The sequence below is a fragment of the Alligator sinensis genome, unplaced genomic scaffold (assembly GCF_000455745.1).
Source record: "Alligator sinensis unplaced genomic scaffold, ASM45574v1 scaffold448_1, whole genome shotgun sequence".
NCBI lineage: Eukaryota > Metazoa > Chordata > Crocodylia > Alligatoridae > Alligator > Alligator sinensis.
This window is the reverse complement of record NW_005841870.1, coordinates 935,220-953,884: the sequence shown is the minus strand read 5'-3', so window position 1 is coordinate 953,884 and position 18,665 is coordinate 935,220. Positions and strand designations below refer to the sequence as shown.

General features: G+C 41.0%; 1 protein-coding gene across 2 annotated transcripts in view; it reads right to left on the bottom strand.

Annotated features, from left to right (window-relative positions):
* Window positions 1-219: 219 nt before the first annotated feature.
* The window catches only part of COG2 (component of oligomeric golgi complex 2), a 42,690-nt gene continuing 24,244 nt past the window's right edge, over window positions 220-18,665 (bottom strand). The window contains exons 10-18 of one of the 2 annotated variants that reach the window (XM_025194848.1): window positions 13,473-13,612; window positions 10,320-10,381; window positions 8,033-8,184; window positions 6,826-7,026; window positions 5,978-6,050; window positions 5,486-5,628; window positions 3,720-3,859; window positions 2,130-2,310; window positions 220-1,351 (exon numbers count right to left, since the gene is read on the bottom strand). In XM_025194848.1, coding sequence (XP_025050633.1) covers window positions 1,256-1,351; window positions 2,130-2,310; window positions 3,720-3,859; window positions 5,486-5,628; window positions 5,978-6,050; window positions 6,826-7,026; window positions 8,033-8,184; window positions 10,320-10,381; window positions 13,473-13,612 — 1,188 coding nt within the window. In that variant the 3' untranslated portion in view covers window positions 220-1,255. The remainder of the gene's footprint in view (window positions 1,352-2,129; window positions 2,311-3,719; window positions 3,860-5,485; window positions 5,629-5,977; window positions 6,051-6,825; window positions 7,027-8,032; window positions 8,185-10,319; window positions 10,382-13,472; window positions 13,613-18,665) is intronic. The other variant, XM_006016975.3, reaches the window with a different exon arrangement.

Here is an 18,665-nt window from a genome sequence, read left to right as displayed (position 1 = left end):
ATGACCCGATCCCAAAACTATTCTCAGATCTTCACAGGTTAAACCGAGATCTGAACTCCACTCAGCAATTTTTTATTTCTTTCTTCAATTTTCAGTCAGAGTTCCTAAAAACACAGTAATTTGTTCCACTGAAATAGCCAGATCTGATGCGTTCAGATTGTCTTCAGCATGCTATGGCACTAACTTTTTGTCAGTTTAATATTTCTAAATAGATTTAAATTTCAACTACAATTTCAAGCCAACCTATACACCCCTTGCAAAACTGAAAATTAGTCATTTTACTGGCGAATGAAGCTATCTTATGATCTGTGAAGTGCCCTAGGATCCTTCTGGATAATAAGAATCTACTCCATATACAAGATGTGAAGACAAATCCAGCTAAAGGGACAATAAGAGCTTTCGATCCTTTCATCTTTTATTCTGGTACCTGGCACATGTTACACTTAAGATGCGAATAACCTTGTAATCGTGTCTCAAGAAGTTACCCGACTACATGTTAATACAGTTAATGGTGTGACAGAACAAGGAATAAGCCACAAAGTTATTACACGAACCAGCTAATGTCCTCCAGCCTCAGAGGTGCATGGTGTCCCCACATGGCTGGGAGCCCAGCAGCTGATGAGGATCCCAGCCATGGGAGCCTGGTACTTGCTGGTTCAAGAGGAGCTCCAGATCCATATCCTGGGCTCCCCCTGTACCAGCAATAAGGTGTGATGGGATCTGATGCTCGATCCCACAATCATACCTCCTGCCATGTCCATTTGGCATGGCTGGAAATATAACTGGATCACGCATCAGACCCCATCACAGCTTTATCTGCATGCCTGCCAAGGGCCTTTAACTGAAAAAACCCTAGAGCCACACAGTCCATTGCACCAACCCTCCTCCCACTCAAATGATACAAACAGAAAGACAGAATTCATTACATATTTATTTTAATCATGTTAAATCAATTCTTCCATATTGTAAGATTTATAATAAAAATAAAGACATTTTCTTTGTTTTTATTCTACAATAAAACATTTAGAACTCTTCAAATCGTCTTCCATACAATGGAAGGACTGGTATATGCTCTCTTAGGTGGTGTTTTTGGTCACACAAGTCTGTATCTTGACAAAAGGTGCATTAACTTGTTGCAGGAGATACGTCAGGAAGCACTTTGTTGCTATATAGCATTTGAGAGAGAACAGTATAACAATTCTCCCGTCTTTTGGAGACATGGTTCCTCTTCATATGTTTTCCAAAATATTTAAGGCTATTCCACAGCAGTCTGATCCTTGGCAGCTTGAACAAGCTCTGTGAGAGCTGAAAAACTTTTTATGTCACTCGTCTGCAATCCCATCTTTTGCATCTAAAAAAGCCATAGGAAAAAATATTAAATTGTTGTCCTTTTTCTGCTTTTGTGGGATAAGCAAATGACACCTTGCTAATTGGCATCATATTACTAGAAAAAACATTTAGAAAAGACCATATGAAACTTTGCCTTATGCTGACCTGAAGCAAATGCCATCCCAGCAAATGCTGCTCTCCATAAAAAGGCTCCTCTCCAACTTTGTTCTGTTATCTCTTTTCAATTAACATACACACATTTTTCAGGCAAACATTTACATTTTCCAGGCAATCCATAGCTAGAGCCAGTGGGGATTTTTCCAGTCAAATGCTTTCGTTACGAAATGCTGATGACACTGATTTTAAGGAAGCATGCAACGATTTTTAATACAGCTTCCTCAGCTGAAATTTCTGGATACAGCATGAAAGACAGAGACACCCATCCAGCCCAGAACAGGCAAGCAAAGCTGGGGTTTGAACCTGGGAACTCTGGTACTCAGGGGATTGCCATAACCACTGGCTGTTCTGGGAATAGTCTCTTACTCTGGACTTTCAGAAAAGTATTTTGACTGGCCTTAGGTTTGCCCCCACTGGAACAGGAACATTTATGATAAATCTGACAAGTTTCTGCAGAACAGGAAAAGCTCAAAGGTTTAAAGGAGAAACCTCATCCAGCATAGACATCTCTACTGAAAGCTCTTTCTAGTCAATTTGAATAAAACTGAACAATTAAGTTAGGCCACAAAATACTCAGTAATGGTAATTCCATAACAATGAAACTTGCTACTATTGCACCTTACCTGGTCCCCAAAGTAGTCAACATCCAGGGCTAACTGTAGTCTGATTTTGTTATCATCACTCATGCCCCCATTTGAACCAACACTGTTTGAAGTTACAGTTTTTCTGGCCTGTTTTAGCCTTTTCAAGCTCTCTTCCATTTTCTTTACAGAGCTCAAAACATCTGATACAGTTTCATAATACCTGAGTAAAGACAGGGTAATGAGAAAGAGAGTTAAGCTCCTACATAAATGTGTATGTCATACAACACACCATATACACAACAGTGCAAAACTAAAACTCCCACCAATATCATTCCTAGACTTCAAACATTCTGAGATGGCTGATACCTGAATCCTTTTCCATTTTCAACTATGAAATACTTAATGAAACACTAAAAATATTAAGAGCTTCATTCCCAAATCTCAAAGCCATTTTAAAAAAGTGGGTAACCACTGCATCCAGTTTAAGATGAAGAGAAAAGCAACACAGAAAGGTTAAGGTACAGATTTTTAAAGGTACTTCAGTGCTGTCCGCTAACAGTCAGTGAGGGGTTCCAGAGCACTTCATTCACTTCTGAAAATGAGACAGGTTCTTGTGTCAGCTCAGCACTGCAACACTAAGGCTCCCTCCAAACATGCAGGTAAAGGTGCAACTGGAACTAATGTGTGAACCACACAATAGTTCCTCCTGCCATGCTACATATCTGCCAAGCCATGTGATTGTGGATTGTATTTTGGACCTGATTCATGCCTTATTGGCAGTGTAGGGGGAGTCTGGTTCTGGGCTCCCCCTGCATGGGCAAAAAGCAGCCACCCATAGCTGGGAGGCCCCTTTGCTGAAGTGGCTTCAAGCCATGAGGGGCCATGTAGACCAAGACCCAGAGACCCTGTAGTTGATAGGGCTTCAGGTCCTCACTGTGTGTGAGGTGCAGCCAGGAACTGGGACCCTGTCAGCTGTGGGGTTTCTGGGTCCCAGCCATGCAGGAAGCAGAGCCAAGACCCAGAGCCCTGTGTGGGCCTAAGGGTCTTCACACACCCCTGAGCCCTGGGAATTGCAGCAGCTGTGGTCCCCAGGGCTCCAGGTTTGCACCCCTGAGGCTGGGAGCCCCACCAGCTGATGGGGCTCCCAACGCATGGGAGAGAGCTCTACATGTGCAAATTAAAGCTCAGTAGCAACCAGCTATAAAGTTAGTATGCGTTTTTGAGGTCTAACTTTAAAGCTGGTTGGAGATTTTTATTGTATGATAGTTATTTTGTACCTATAACTGGTCTCCATGTAATTATGCAATTAACCAATTAATTGCGCTAAACCTGTAACATGTAGAGAGGGCCTAAGCAATGCGTGCGTGCTTAAGCCCAGGTTGCGCAGCTTGCTGGAAGCAAAGCTGTGAACAAGAATCCAATCTGCCAACTCTCAGGCCTGCATCCTGTTTATATAGACTACACAATGTTTGCATAGATATACTATTATGACAGAGCAATACATTCTTGCCTTATTTTTACAACTGCACTAAATTATAGATCATTTTTCAGATATGACAAACCAAAACACATCAGAATTTCAGCTAATAATGTGATTGCTCTATATACGACTACTTCTTTTTTACTTACTTCTGTGTACTTTCAGAGAGGGCACCTTCCAACCACTGACGAACCATGGGCTGTTTCAATATATCTTTGTACTCACTCTGCAGCCGATAAAAAGGTTTCAGAGCACTGTCTACGTATGGTGAAGCTTTAGTTGGTACCTCCTGGTAGATGATGTGGAAAGCAAGGTGGGGAAAAGAGGAGATAAATATTCTGTTATTTAAAAACTCTAGTGCCAAGTATTACCGCGTGATGCAAATGCAAGACATATAAGCCCAAAGGCAGACTTTGTTGATGACAATCTGGCAGACAAGATTCCATGCTCAGGAAAGGGAAAGAATCACAAAATTACTCAACAAACCAGAAAATCTTGAGTGACATTAAGTAGCAGCAAACATGGAACCTGCTGGTCATAGTAATATGGCAAACTACTGTCTGAAGAGCAGTGCCCCCTCCAACTAATATTTGCTTTCCACCCACTCTTGGAAAATGTGATATTCCCTAAATCTGGCCTGTCAAAGATACAGCCTGTGGACAGATCAGTCATAGAAACCATGTGACCCTTTGTGCTGTCTCTGGGTCTGGAGTTGACCCACACACAGCACGTGGTATATGCAGGGCCAGAGCACATGGTGCCCATTCCAGCAGACCTGGAACCCATGCTGCACATGGTACACCACCCCCCAGGATACTCTAGTGGAAGACACCACGTACAGTGGGGGGTCCTGGCTTATCTGGAGCAGGCACCATGTGGCACGTGGCCGACCGGCCACAGCAAGTACCACATGTGCTGGGTCTGGCTTGTGAGGGAAGCGGGGGGAGGGGAAAGAGGGGGTAAGGGAGGAATAAGGGAAGGACCACAAGCCCAGCTGTGGGGCCAGCCATGTGCCAGTGATCTACCACATGCCATTCAACTGGCCCATGGACTGGCCCCACACTACTCATCTGGCCTGTAGGGTCACATGAGCTTGACACTCCTGCACCAAATGAACAGGCTTGACAGCTCCACAGTTTAAAGTTTCTCATTTGTTCACAGAAGAGGGAGAGCAGTGGTAGAGCCGATGCACTTTCACCTTCAGCTCTGGAGAAGTTTGACTGGGAAGATGAGAACCAAATCTGAGGAGGAGATAGGAGGTCACTTTCCATGACCACGACAATCTCCCCTCTTAGCAAAAAATAGCTACGGGTATACAGATGGCTGCAGTACATTGGACAAAACTATACATCTGGTTCTGAAAAATAATAGTTCTTGAAGGTTCCCACCCATTGGTGGCTTAAACACAATTATTACAGAATATATAACATCACATTTTACTCTTTACTAAGTTTATTCCATAGTAAGGAAAAGATACATGACCAGTCCTCCTAAGCACAGTGCCTGACAGGGGAGCAAGTTTGCAGTGACCAGAAGGTTGGGTTACCTGAAAATGATTAGCACAGTGGACATGTGACTATATACCAGTGTACAGTTACTCCTAACTTTGCAGGGTAACTCTACCCCAGGGGTGGAGTGACTTACACTAGTGTAATGTTGTGCATTGTGTGTCCACTTCACTTTTCTTACAGAATGGAGCCAATTTACTCCGTGACAGATGCATTGTACTCCATGGGTGACAGTAGGTTTTAACTATTTTAATAATTGAGCCAGCTGATAAATATTAAGTACTCATAGAAGGGGGTTATTGCAAGCTCTTATAAATACGTTTGATAGGAACTCTGAATCATCGTCTGATTACATTCACAGTCTAAATTTTTCATGAAAGCATTCTTTTCACAAGCATTGTTGTTACCTTATTGGTTCTCCTGTAGAGCCTTGGAACTTCTAAGGCACTTTTCAGGTAACTGAAACAGTTCTCACTTAAATCCTGAATAATCCTATCATTCAAAGTGGGCATGCAGGCTGATAAAGAAGCCTTCGAGTCTTCTAAGGCTCCTGTTGAAGTACAAAGACTGAGGTGTAAACTAAGCTACCCTGCTCAACAACAAAAATTAGCAAACTGATGCAACCTTTCCCATTCCCAATGTCCCAGAACAAGATGTAACACCTTCAACACACAACCCTGATATTACTGCAGTTGATATCTATATATAGCATTACACAATTTAGGAGAAATATCTACTAACAGCTCATTTCATAGCCAGTTCAGTTCCAACACCCGACTTTCCTCCCCAGATTAGTGGAAACTTTTCTGAAGCTGAAGGTTCCCACCAGGACCATTTTTAATTAACAGCTATGGCTAAAAAAAATTAGCAATGGCTAAAAGTCAAACCCACACCTTTACCTGTGATACAGGATAGATTCTTGAAGCCAATCATTTCAAGTTTTGGTTTGATTATTTCTAAGAGTTCAGGAAGCTGAACAAAAACACACATACAACCACCTGTTATGAATGCATTTGGATCTGTTTCTTTAAGTTCTGCAAATATGTCATAAATTAAAAAGAAGAGAGGGCTATGTTAATCAATGTCTATATTTTAATTACTATTAGATGGGAATTAACATGATCAAAGTGTGACATGACAATAAAGTATTACATATTCAGTGCCCTCTCCCATTTCCATCCCCAATGCAAAACATCTCAAGCTAATAAAACAACATTATTCCAAAGCAAGTCTGTTCATTCAAGGGTTAGGGAAACTTCTGCTGAATCAACTGAAAGTACAGTGGATCTGCAAAATGTAAGCTAGCTGTGAGACTTGTAAAACAGTAAATGTCTGTCTAAACTACTAATGTGTTGGAACATGGAACCCAATTGTGTATGGTGTCCCTGAATACCAGTCTTTCTGATAATCGATGTCACACAGGGAGCGGTGAGAGCCTGGCTCGTTCATACCAAAAAGGAACAAAATTCCTGGTTTCATCAGCTGGTATAGTAACTATCAAAACAGTGTTATACTGAGAAGCTAGAACCCTTAAAATTATCTGTACCTGAACTAGTTTCTCTGAGACAGGTAAGATCCAAATTAAATATAAGACAGTCTCTGTAAGGCTTCAGTCCTTTTAATATCTCCTAAACATAGACTGTGCTAGTTTCAGCACTGGTAAATATTTAATAAGTTATGAATGCTGCCAAACAGTACGAACATGCGGTCAAATAAAGCTTTCATGTACGTACAGTAACACACACACCTGCTCTTGAAGTTTCTCCAGATCTGCAGCTACATACACCAGCTGAATATTGGATATAGAAGGTAACGGCTGTGTTTCTGGAGAAGGGACACTTCCCTGATCCTCTCTTGAGTTCAGGTTTACAGCAGATTCCTTGCTAATGGTTGCCACAGATTTTTTGTTGTCCTTTGTACTTTCATTAGAGATAGGCCTGAGCAAAAGCTGTGATATCAGAATGAACAATGAGCATCCTTCTTAGAAAAGGTTTCACAAGCTGGATATGCAACTCTGATGTGGGCAGACCTCCCATCTTTCCCCCCATCCCAATAACACATACAAGTTATTAGCAATCAACACAAAGCTTATTCCTGTTTTCTCAGGATCATGTTTTTTAAACACAAACCTAAGACCTCAAAGACTCTGACCCTTCACAGCATCACCCAAGAGTTGCATTACATAAAACTCAAATATACCTTCTTTTAAAAAGACGCGTGTAAAAAGTTGGTATTGGAGTCAAGTCAATAAAATAGGATGTTCAAAGTTATATCACTGTGCTCGAGTTCAGACTGTACCAGAAGAAGGCATGAGGGTCATGAATTTGATTATATTTTTTTCCATTTTGTAAAGAAATGCAACAGTTACTTTACTTTCACCTTTGTAAAAACATATCATATCCCCCTAACCCAGTGGTTCTCAACCTTACGCTCATGGCACCCATCAGAAAATATAAGCCCTTAGCTTTCACTCATCTTTGGCTCTGAAGAAATAATAGAGCAATTCTTCGGTTGCAGAGCACTCAGAAAGACCACAACAGGTCAGAATGATTCACAGAGATTTCATACAGGAGTCCATGGTGTTGAAAACACATATTGGTGTTTGCACACCTAACAGTACACCCTTAAAAGGATCTCACAACACCCTGATTGAGAATCATTGCTCTAAACACTACAGGCTATAATAAATAATTTCCCAGCAATAAAGTGACAAGGGTCAGCAGTTTAGTTGTTTCAGCTATAACACAGAACTGAAGTGAACACTACAGTGAACAACAGAACTTTTTTTTAAGATGACCAGCTGGTGAACGGGCTGTCAAGAACATCCTTGAAACAGTACTGACACAACAGCAACACAGAACACATTTTGCAGTGGTACCTTTTTTAGTGTCATGGACCTAAGGAAAAATGCAACAATAAGGATTTCTTCACCTAAAAAGGTACTATTTTCTTACCTCATTAATGAACACAGAGTAGCGTGCTAAGATTTGCAGGGTAAGTTTCCACAAACGGTGTGTTAGTAATGGTAGAAAAATCTGATCTGACCAACACTTCAAAAGACTCACCCACACCATGTGAGTGGCTAACAGACAGTATGAGCTTTCAGCTAAAGACAAGAAGAGAGTAAAGGTTAAGTTACTAATCACGAGTCAAGATTTTGTTTTTTAAAAGCCTATAATAATTTATTTAAACTGTTTTATTATAGACTTCTAAAAATTGAAACATTCTAAACTTCAGCAGTCACAAATTATTCTGAAGGTGGCAAAAACTGAGTAAGATTGTTTAAAAGGAACTATTTAAGTTCAGATCCACATTCCTCTAGATTAAGGCTGTCCAACTGGTAGCCCATGAGGGGCCAGCATGTGGCCCATGGGCCCCTGCAACTGTCTCTCTCACCACTGTGTGGCAGGAGAGGGCCCTGGAGGTCTGTGTGTCACCCTTGCAGCAAGAGGCTGTGCACCACCTGTGTAGCTGGTGGGTCAAGGGACCACATACCACCAGCTCTGCCCATGTGGCAGTGGGCTGATTGAAGGGTGGGAGGGGAGAAATTCCAGGAGCCCAGGATATAACTCATGTAGCACATGGCCAGCCCAAATTGGACAGCCCTGATGTAAATCTCAAAGATCCACTATTTTGTGTATGAAAGTGCAACATAAAGGCAACAGATAAGAGTACCGCCCTTGGCAAACGTGGTGAGAACGCAAATCAGGTCCCTGATGATCTGATGGAATAACAAAAACCAGTTCTGGAAATGTTATCTAATCCCAGGTTTCACAAGGGACATTACAACAAACCCCCAAAAACTACAATGTTGACCAAGTGCATACAAGCTGCCAATCAAAACAGTAATCCTTCCCTGTACTGACAACTGCAACAAGCTATGGTGTTGTAACTGCCAGTACTAGGAGCCTACTTCAAATATTTATGGACCACTCATAAAAGTAACATCCATAATGTAATACTTTTTAAGTAGCTTTGATACAACTGTTCAGTAGTTTACTATCTGGGAGCTAAGTACTTCTCATTTAGTTTCTAGATTAATGCATAAATACTTGAAACAAAAGCAGCGTGTTCCATCCACAGCCTGGCTGTCTGATTTTCAACTCAGTCATACGCTTAGAACATCTAGTTCGTTTTATAAAAGTGCTGATTTTAGCTGGCTCTTCTTCATACTCTTTCTACTGCATGAAGGAACAGCTTCTCTGGCTTTAATGCTTTATTCTAAAAGCGCATTAAGTCCTACTCTTACACCACCAGCCAGCTTCCTTCAATCTTATTTAATATTATTCATCCTCCCAGGGGCATATCCAAGGAGGTGCACTGGAGCACTTGAACCCCTCTTTGATTCCTGGTCCACCCAAGGTTTAAAACCAATTACCTGGCAGTGCCAGGAGCACTTCTAGTCAGGCAGTGCTGAGGGAGTCTCCTGACTTCTTGGCTCATTATAGTCTACCTGGCCCCTTCTAAACTCTTCATTTCACAAATGGTTGCGCTCCTCTCTTCTTTTTAATGATTTTGATGTTCCACCAATCAAGCTAGCCTTTGTACTGCAATGCTGCTGTCTGTTAGTTGTTTCTAGTAACGTAACTCCTATTTCACAGCCCTGCAGACAATTTTTAGCTCATTCCAAATAAGTTATACTCATTTTTGCTTCAATCTTCAACTAAATAATACAGACCTATGCCCTAGCATATTAGTAAAGCTTCTATTTTATTCCTAACTGGAAAAAATGTGTCGTTTTATATGGGATGATGCATCTCACCATCCGCACACTCCTTTTCAAAATTCTAGATCTGCCCATGCACTGTCCTAAATTCACTCCACAGATATGAATTTACTGTTACTTCCCAATTTACAGCCAATGTGGCATACAAAGAATTCCTTGGTATGACACCAACATTACCAATTGTAACAAGTACAAATGCTGCAGAGAATCTGCTATTTCCTCATTTCCTACTTAAAAACTTACAGCTGCTAAAGCAAGAGGTACACACAGATGGCATAACCTTTTCATTCCCCCCATAGGAGACCTATACTAATTTAGAAAGGTCAGCTGAATTTTATAAAGAAAGATCATGCTGCACATTTTACTGACTTAATTTAGCCTTTTCATCTGACTTACTAGGAACAAATGTGATTTTAAGTATTTAAGATTTGGTCATTAACAAGCAGTCTTCATCATTACCTGGTAACAATTTATAGACACTATAAAAGTTGGTAGGCATAGTGCAGGAAATTTACCTGGTGCTTCTTCTAAGCTATCAGAAAGTGCTGCTTCTAAGGCCCCTGCTATTTCTCTAAACCTGATGGAAAGAAAAATATTCAATGTTAAATGATAAAAAACAATTTAAACTGGTATCTAAACATATCTTACGTGTCAGCTACATAAAAAACCAAAATGTCGTTTGTGGTTTGGAAAAGATTTGAAAGAGAAACAGTGGTATTTCACAGGCTGAGATATAGCTTATACAGTATAAATGGGAAGTGATAAAAGTTATAATTTTAACCGTGCTGAGAAAAAAATGGCATCTTACAGACATTGCCAAGTCCTCAGCTTCAGTGAGAAAAAAAATGTTTAGTTTGAAGTGTTTTCACATTGAAAAAGTCAACACATCTCACATTTGCTTTAGCTGACCTTCAGGTGCATCACATGATTATGGTGCCTGTAGCTTTCTACATGTTTGCTAATGAACAGTGGCACAAGGTTCTGCAAACAGGTCTGTACCTGAGAAAAATCAATAGTTCCTCCCAGGATGCCTTGACCTCTTTTTCCAAGAAGATAGATTTTGGGGTTATAAGAGGAAAAGTTGGGATTAAAACCTTCAGTTCCTTCCTGCAGTCCAAGATGTGTTACCTCAACAGGATGCACAGGCACAAGGTACTTATCTGTCTAATGCATTATGCAGCTCCAGCATCCTATTTTTCAGTGTGTTGGTTCTTACCAAGATTTTCTTTAATTACCATGAAGCAAAGCTGCTCTTTTATATTTGTCTATTAGGAGAATTTCTCTTTTGTGCCATTTGTGATTTGTCTTTTTTTTTTGCTTCAATTTCCACAGTATAGACTTTCCACGCAACTTTCACCAAAAAAGTTCATTATTACCCAATACAAAGTTTGCAGTAACTTTTGAAGTGTCATCTATGTGCCAGTATCATCTATGACAAATGTGGGATACTGGACTGGACCACAGCCCTGATCAGAAAGAGCAATTCCCATCTTCTCACAATAAACTGTATAAGCTAATATTCTCTCTCATCATAACCAATTAAATACTGCATTCCCAACACTGCATTATTTTTATGAACTACCAAGTTGTGACAGGCATGTTCACTTTTTCCAAAAGCAAGAAACATAATTTAATAATGCTAGACAACCACTAAGACCTATTGTCAAATATGCCATGAGGCAGAAGCTCCCTAACGACATCTTAAGCGTTTATCTCAGCCCCAGCAACTCCTCTGTGCAGTTTTCTCTCAGCTTATACAGTCAACAGAAATCTTAACTTAAAGAACACATAGTGGTTTCCACCAAAAAGCCTGTTCAATTTAAGTGTGTCAATGAATTTCAACGCTTAATCTAAAGCTAAAATCATGCTTAAACCAATAGTTTCCCTGATGTCTACTCATGACTTGAAATTAATGTATCAATATTTTCAGAATCTGTGCAAAAGAAATGTTCAATAAATATTCAACGATCTTCCTGAATCATATCACAAAATTCAGAAGTGATATGAATAACTTTATAACTTTCACAAATGACTTCCATCATTTTATCATCTTTTACAAAAAAGGATGCTGAATGGCTAAGTAGCAACCTTGAACAAAAGCACAAAGGTCTAAAAGGAATTATTTTTTTATATTTGTTTTAACCAGTGGAAAAAAGTTCATCTGATCTCAGGTGTCCTACAGGCAAAGCATTTTCAGACAAAGGGATATGCCAAAGCTCCTTCCCTGTTTTATTGAAACAATGCTGAAAAAAACTCAATTTTGCTTAAAGAACATTTAATCAAAATTACATTTTAAAGTTTATGAAGGAAATGGAGCTGCTCTGTAAATTTTATATATCTCATAAGCAGGAAGGCAAACAAAGTTTTTAGATAGCTATCTATAGGTGGATATTACAACAGACAATGCAGAAACCATGCATATCTGCTAAGCTCATGGCACTAGCTTGGGTAGCTTGGGTTAAGCACCTGAGCTCCCTCTTCACAGTAGAACCAGAGTCCAGGAAACCAGAGACGAAGGACTTCAGGGGTAAGAGAAAAGATGCTGCTAAGGAAGGGCACACAAGTGTTTGAAGGGAGTGAAGTGAGAACAACCCACCTACAGTTCTTGTCAAAGGATGACAAGCTGCTAGACAGCAAAGTCATGAGTGTGCACCTGTTTTAAAAATCCTCTCTTAGATATGCTTTGGAGAGAGGCACGGATTTCTTTGCTATCTTTTATTAAACCAGCTGGGTAGTTGGGATAGAGCTGGACAAGCGTTTGAACGTAAAACATTCTTTATCAACCTATGACCTGACAAAGGATGTCTCGAATTCAAAAGCTTGTCTAACTTTATCCCAGCTATATAGTTGGCCCAATAAAAGATATCACCCTAAGAAATACTTGCCTCTTAGATTACTGACATCACTCTTACACTACCTATGTTTTGGACTAATTGTTAAGATGAAAACACAACTTCTGTTTTTTAAGAAGGCTGCTTTGGGTCACTAGTCCCAAGCTCTCTGAGTAAAGGACCACAGGAGTCCAATTAGACCTGCTGAATGAATAGCATTGGTACACAATTGATACAAGGTTCTGTAAGCCCAGGATTCAGCCTAAAAGTGGGAGAACAGCAAGACTCCACTCTGGAAAAAGCAAGGGCATAGCACTACACCTTGGCAAGTACCCAGATGTGATCAGAGCAGGAGGCAGAGATGCACTGGGATACAGAACTGTGACAAAGCTCTCAATGTCATATTCAACCCTTCACATCTTCAAAGCCCTGCTGACAGCAAATTTATTGTCTTCCATGAACTTTGCTCAATCAAACATTCTATTTCCAGAAATACTAGAGAAGCAAAGGTTGACATGCATAAGGTAAACAAAAGGTCTGAAAGCTAGTCTAGACCAGCACCTGGCAGTCTTATCGGCCGTGTACCAATGTAACTAAAGCACAGTATAAACTTGGCCGGTTCTGACTGGTTTAACTCAATGACACACATGCAAGATAACTACCATACCCTGGTGAGCAGTGCAGTAGACAAGTTCTTCTCCAAGTTTCAATACAGCTCTTCTTAACTGACAAGTGTAACTTCCAAGAGTAAAAGAGCTCTGACCTAGGACTGGGCTCTTTAGCTAGAGTTCAACTTTGCTTCTTCTCCCTCCTTAAGAGTAAAGAATAAATACTAACCTTATTTGGAAATAAACGGGCAGATTCCACTTATTGTTAAAGCTATGGTAGGTAGGGTGAGATCTCAACCTTTTCACACTGGCCTGCGAGCCACACTGTCGTTCAAATTTCCGCACAAAATCCATGCTTGTGGTGTATTTCTGTCAGGAGGAAAAACAAGTTCTGACAATTGCAATTCATAATCTCCTATTAAATAATGAAACCCATAAGCATATCAAATTACAGTTGCACACATTGCTCAAAGTGGTCATTTGGTCTCCCTGCCACCAGATCCCTGGAGTACAGGAGAACTGAAGGACACATTCAGTACTTTCTTTTACATTGAAAAGCAGATGAGTCAAACATATGGCCCATGTACCACATCTGGTCCAAGGAGCCCCATTATCTGGCCCGAGGTGCTGCCCCATGGCTGACCTGACCTGAACTGGCCCCACAGAGAGGGCTTAGAATATGCACTGCAGGTGGTACCTGTTCCAGCCACTCCAGGAACCGCACTGCATGTGGCACCTGTGCTGGACGCTCTGGGATGTGCACACCACCCGGTGCCTGCTCCAGCTGGTCTCACATGGCTGCATGCAGCACATGTCCCAGACTAGCTAGAACAGGAGCTGCATGGGGCACAGTCCCAGATTAGCCACTGGGGATGCCGTGTGTGTTATGGATCCTGGAATGAGGGTTGTGTGTGGCATGATGCCTGTTCCAGCTGGTTTTGAATCTGTGATACAAGTGACACCTGCCCCAGCAGGACTACACCAGCCACTCTGGGGTCTACACCACATGGGGCACCCACAGCATACAGTGGGTGCTGGATCTGGTTTGGAGGTGGAGCGAGGGGAGGCTCCTGGTCCATGGACCAGTCCAGTGTTACTCATCCAGCCCTCAGGCCACCGTGAGTTTGACACCCCTGGTGAAGAGAAATGAAAAAATGACCATAGTGAAGAAAAAAAAAATCACTAGCATGAAAAATGATCATAGTGAAAAAAAAAAAAATCAAATCACTAGCATGAAAGTTCTATAGATCATATTGGGGAAACATCATTATGGAAACCTTTATTTATTTATTTTTTGGTATGTGGCCCTTAAAAAAAAAAACCAAAAAAGGGCAGTTGCTTCCCTAGGAGGGAACGAGCACCGGGCCTGGTGGTGCTGTAATACCAGGCCAGCACTCGGAGAGGCCAAAGCAAGCTCTCTCCCCTGGTGCCAAATATACAGATGGAAACCTGCTCTCTTCCCTGTTCCAGCTACAGGGAAGTTGCACTGGGCCTGGAGGCACACCACCACCAGGCTGGCACTGGGAGGGCCAGAGCCCGCCCTGACACCCTCCCCCTGGTGCCAAAAATTTAATTTAGTAGAAAATGTTAAAGTTCTAATAAAAAAATTCAAAGCACAAAGAAATACAGAGGCCTGAGTGGGGGGCTACATAGTAGAGGATGGAGAAAGTGGTAGGAATGCAACTAAGTTGCATCTGAGACATGTAGCCCACTAAGCCTGGAAGTAGGAAGGGAGAAAGGGAAGAAGGGGGTGTGACACAAAGCAGAGAATACAAGGATATCCCGCACAACAATACTGCATCCTAAGAGAGAGACGGTTCAGAAAATGCACACAGTTACAAACACCAACATGGGGGGTGCAACTGAGGGGGCGAGGAAGTTTAGGATTCAAAGTCCTTGAAGGCTGCATTTGATCTTAGCCAAAGAGGCCAAGATGCTGAATTCTTTTAAATTTTAATTTTGTATCTTATGCCAAATCAGTTCTGAATTCTATTAAATGAGTGGAGCTCAGATGTTCAAGTGTGTGTGAGGTTACCACCAACAAGTATCCTACTTCCTAGACTCTTCAGTCTGGGGCTTCAGATACTCCTAAATCCATGGCAAGCATCCTATGTGCAAGCCCCAAACCTTAGAGGCCTTGGAGTTCAGATGCTCCTAGTCTCACTTGCCCCTAGCCAAAAACAACAAGCTAAAGGAAAAAAACTGAGAGAATGCGAACCTACCACAAGAATTTTTTTTTGAGAAAAAAAAAAAAAGAAATAATAATAATAAAAAATGTATGTATACACACACACGCACATCCTCGAACCACATTAAGAAACCTATTCACCCGTTACAATAAATGCACCTGCTCCCCCACACCCCCTACCTGTTCCCCTTCCCTTACCCAAATCACCACAAGAATAGCTTAGTGTGACCTATCTGAAAAAAAAATGCAGTGGTACCCATTGTGCTCAGTCTCCCTCAACACTGCTGTAGAGACTAGAAACAAGGAGCTTATTGCCCTGTTTGCTCAAAAGCCTCAGGAGAGGAGACAGAGCGAGTCTAAAGGTTTTGGAGTTGGAAGGAACCTGCCTTCTCCTGGCCCTGTGACCTTGAGATGTACAGAAGCAGCACAAAGGAGCCAAAAGGAAGTATAGTTCTTTATTGAAAGGTAAGATTTTAAATTTCTCTGAATTCAGTATATTAAACTATTTTTAGCTGCATTAGTATATTTTTCATAGCCTATGTAATTCATAATTGAATTCCTACTAATCTGATGTTTTGTGACAAATCACCCAACCTTAGCAGTGAGGTGAGGCCTGCAGGGCAGGGAAGTTATTCACAGTTAACTCTGAGGAGGCCTCTCCTCCATCCATTACTAAACTTGTACATGCTGTAGCTTAGTGTTTATATATGCAAGCTAGCCACTAAATTACATTTTCCTTTTTTCTCCCTCAGCAGAATGGTGCGACCAACTTCTAGCATATGGATGCATTTCCACACTGCAAGTTATTCTGAGAAAAAAACCCTGTGATTTTCAAATACTGTCAAATGAAATATGCATTTCCAAATGCTACTAGGTAGACTAAACACATCATTGTATGTAAGAAGTGTCCTGCAGACATTAAAAAAAATCTTTCATGGGTGTAAGTGAGGAGGAGGTAGATCATGATGATGAAAGTGCAAGTAGCTCTTTCCAAAAGTCTTGATCCAGAAGTCCTCCTACTTCTGCTGCTGCTGCTTCTTCTAGAACATCAGCATCACAAAGTGTTGCCCAATCAAAAACCTCAAGTAACCAAATATTGCAACCAACTACATAACAAAACACTCTCAATAGCTTAATTTGTAGACAAGATGACACCTGAAGATCAGGAAAAAATTGACTAAGCTCTTGAAAGAGCACTGTATTCTTCTGGGACGCCATTGTCAATAACTGAAAAAGCATACTGGCAGGAAGCTTTTAAATACCATCATACTCTTTGCCCAGCAGACATTCTTTGAGCAAGCCTCTTTTAGAGGCAGAATATGCAATGCTTAATACAATCTGTGGAAGGGGAAAAAAAAAAAAGAAAAGAAAAGAAAAAAAAAAAAATCAACGAAGCACTGTTTTGCAGTACTTACAGGTGGATGGACGAATGTGCGGGGAGAGGAATCAAACTTTGTGATAAAAACACCTCAACCAGTTTTTTACAGAAGCACTGAAACAGGAAAGAACACGTATACTGCAAAGTATATCAATAATAAAATATGTGAAGTCCTACAGAAGATTGGGAGTGGTAAAATATTGCATTGTCAGTCATCAAAGCAAAGTAACATGAAAGCATCATGGGAGATCATAATGGATAAATATCCACATATTACTGCAATAGGATGTGCATCCCACGGGCTAAACTTGCTTCTTAATGACATCATGAAGTTGGACACTGCAAAAAATCTATAGAAGAGCAAAATAAGTTATAAAACATGTAAAATCTACTCATACTGTAACTGCAGTCTTTAAAAAGAAGCAGGAAGAAAAGAATGGAAAAATAGAGACACTCAAACTGTAGTAAAACTAGATGAGGTGGAGTGGTGATCTCATTTGAAAGTTTACTAAAAAGCAAAGAAGCTTTTCAAGAAACAGTAATAACTGAGGGTCTTAAAGTACCCAGAAGTGTAAGGAACACTCTGGGTTCAGCTGCAGAACTCCCTGAAGATTCTAAAGCCAATTTCTTGAGCAGTCACTGCACCTGAATCAGACAGTGCACTTCTGTCAGACATTCCTTACCAAGTGGCCAAGATAGATTCTCAAAAACAGTTGATTTTAAGTGTACCTCTGCTTACAAGTACAGAAGAAAGAAAAGTGAAAGACTTTATTAACAGATGGGAAGAATTTTGTTGCCAATCAATTCATGCTGCTGCATGAATTCATTTGTTTGGTGAATGCAGTCAGGGACTCTGCCAAGCATATCCCTCATGCAAAATGGTGGCAAGGCCTTTGCACGACACAGCTTGACTCCTTTTGCTTCTCGCCTGCTTCAGATTCCTCCCTCTTCTGTAGCATGTGAAAGAAACTGGTCTATGTCTGGAAATACTCACATCAAATCAAGAAATAAACTAACATGTGAAAGAGTAGAGACGCTTGTCTCAATCCGGGCAAACCTTGAGTTTTCATAAGTCCATGAAGATGATAAAAATGAAGGATCAGAAGAATCAGAAGCAGCAGAAACTGCTGACAGTGATAGATCAGAAAATGAGACTGATTAGACAAAGTTTCATGTAGCAAAATACATATTCAATGAGTCTTGGCTTTTTTTCCTTTTTTTTCAAAAATTAAAAACATTTGAAATTAAATTCAATTAGTAATTTTGTAATTATTGTCTGAAACAAACTATACTTTAACATTTAATAAATATATCAAACACGATAATTTTATGAGCAAACCAAGTTATACATAATACATTTTATGTTTTAAAAGTAGCAAAGTGAATTTAGATCTGTAAAAAGTGCTAAAAAAAAACAAGTATTGCATATATTTCAATTTTTCCCAAAATTTCCAGGTTTTTTTTCCCCATGGCTTCAAAATTTCTGGAAATGTTACATCTCTACATAGGCAGTTCTGGGGAGTTACCGCAGGCCTGTCTATAGTTCCCATCCCTGCAACAGCCCAGAGCCCATGCACTCTGTGGCTCTTTCCTGCCACTGTCAACAGCGCACGACCCCACCCCCAACCCTGGCCCACCCCATACCCCCTGCCCCAGCCTGAGAGGACCAGCTGGAACCCACATGCATGGGCCTGAACCTGACCCATCCCATGCCTGCTCTGGACCACCTGCCTATGCTGAGCAGCAGTGGCAGCAGCCAGGCAGAAGCTGATGCTTGGCATGGGGTAAAAGCGGCCCCCTTCCCCTCTCTGTTGCCAGGCCCTTCTTGCTGCAGCTGCCCAGATTCCATGCTCAGG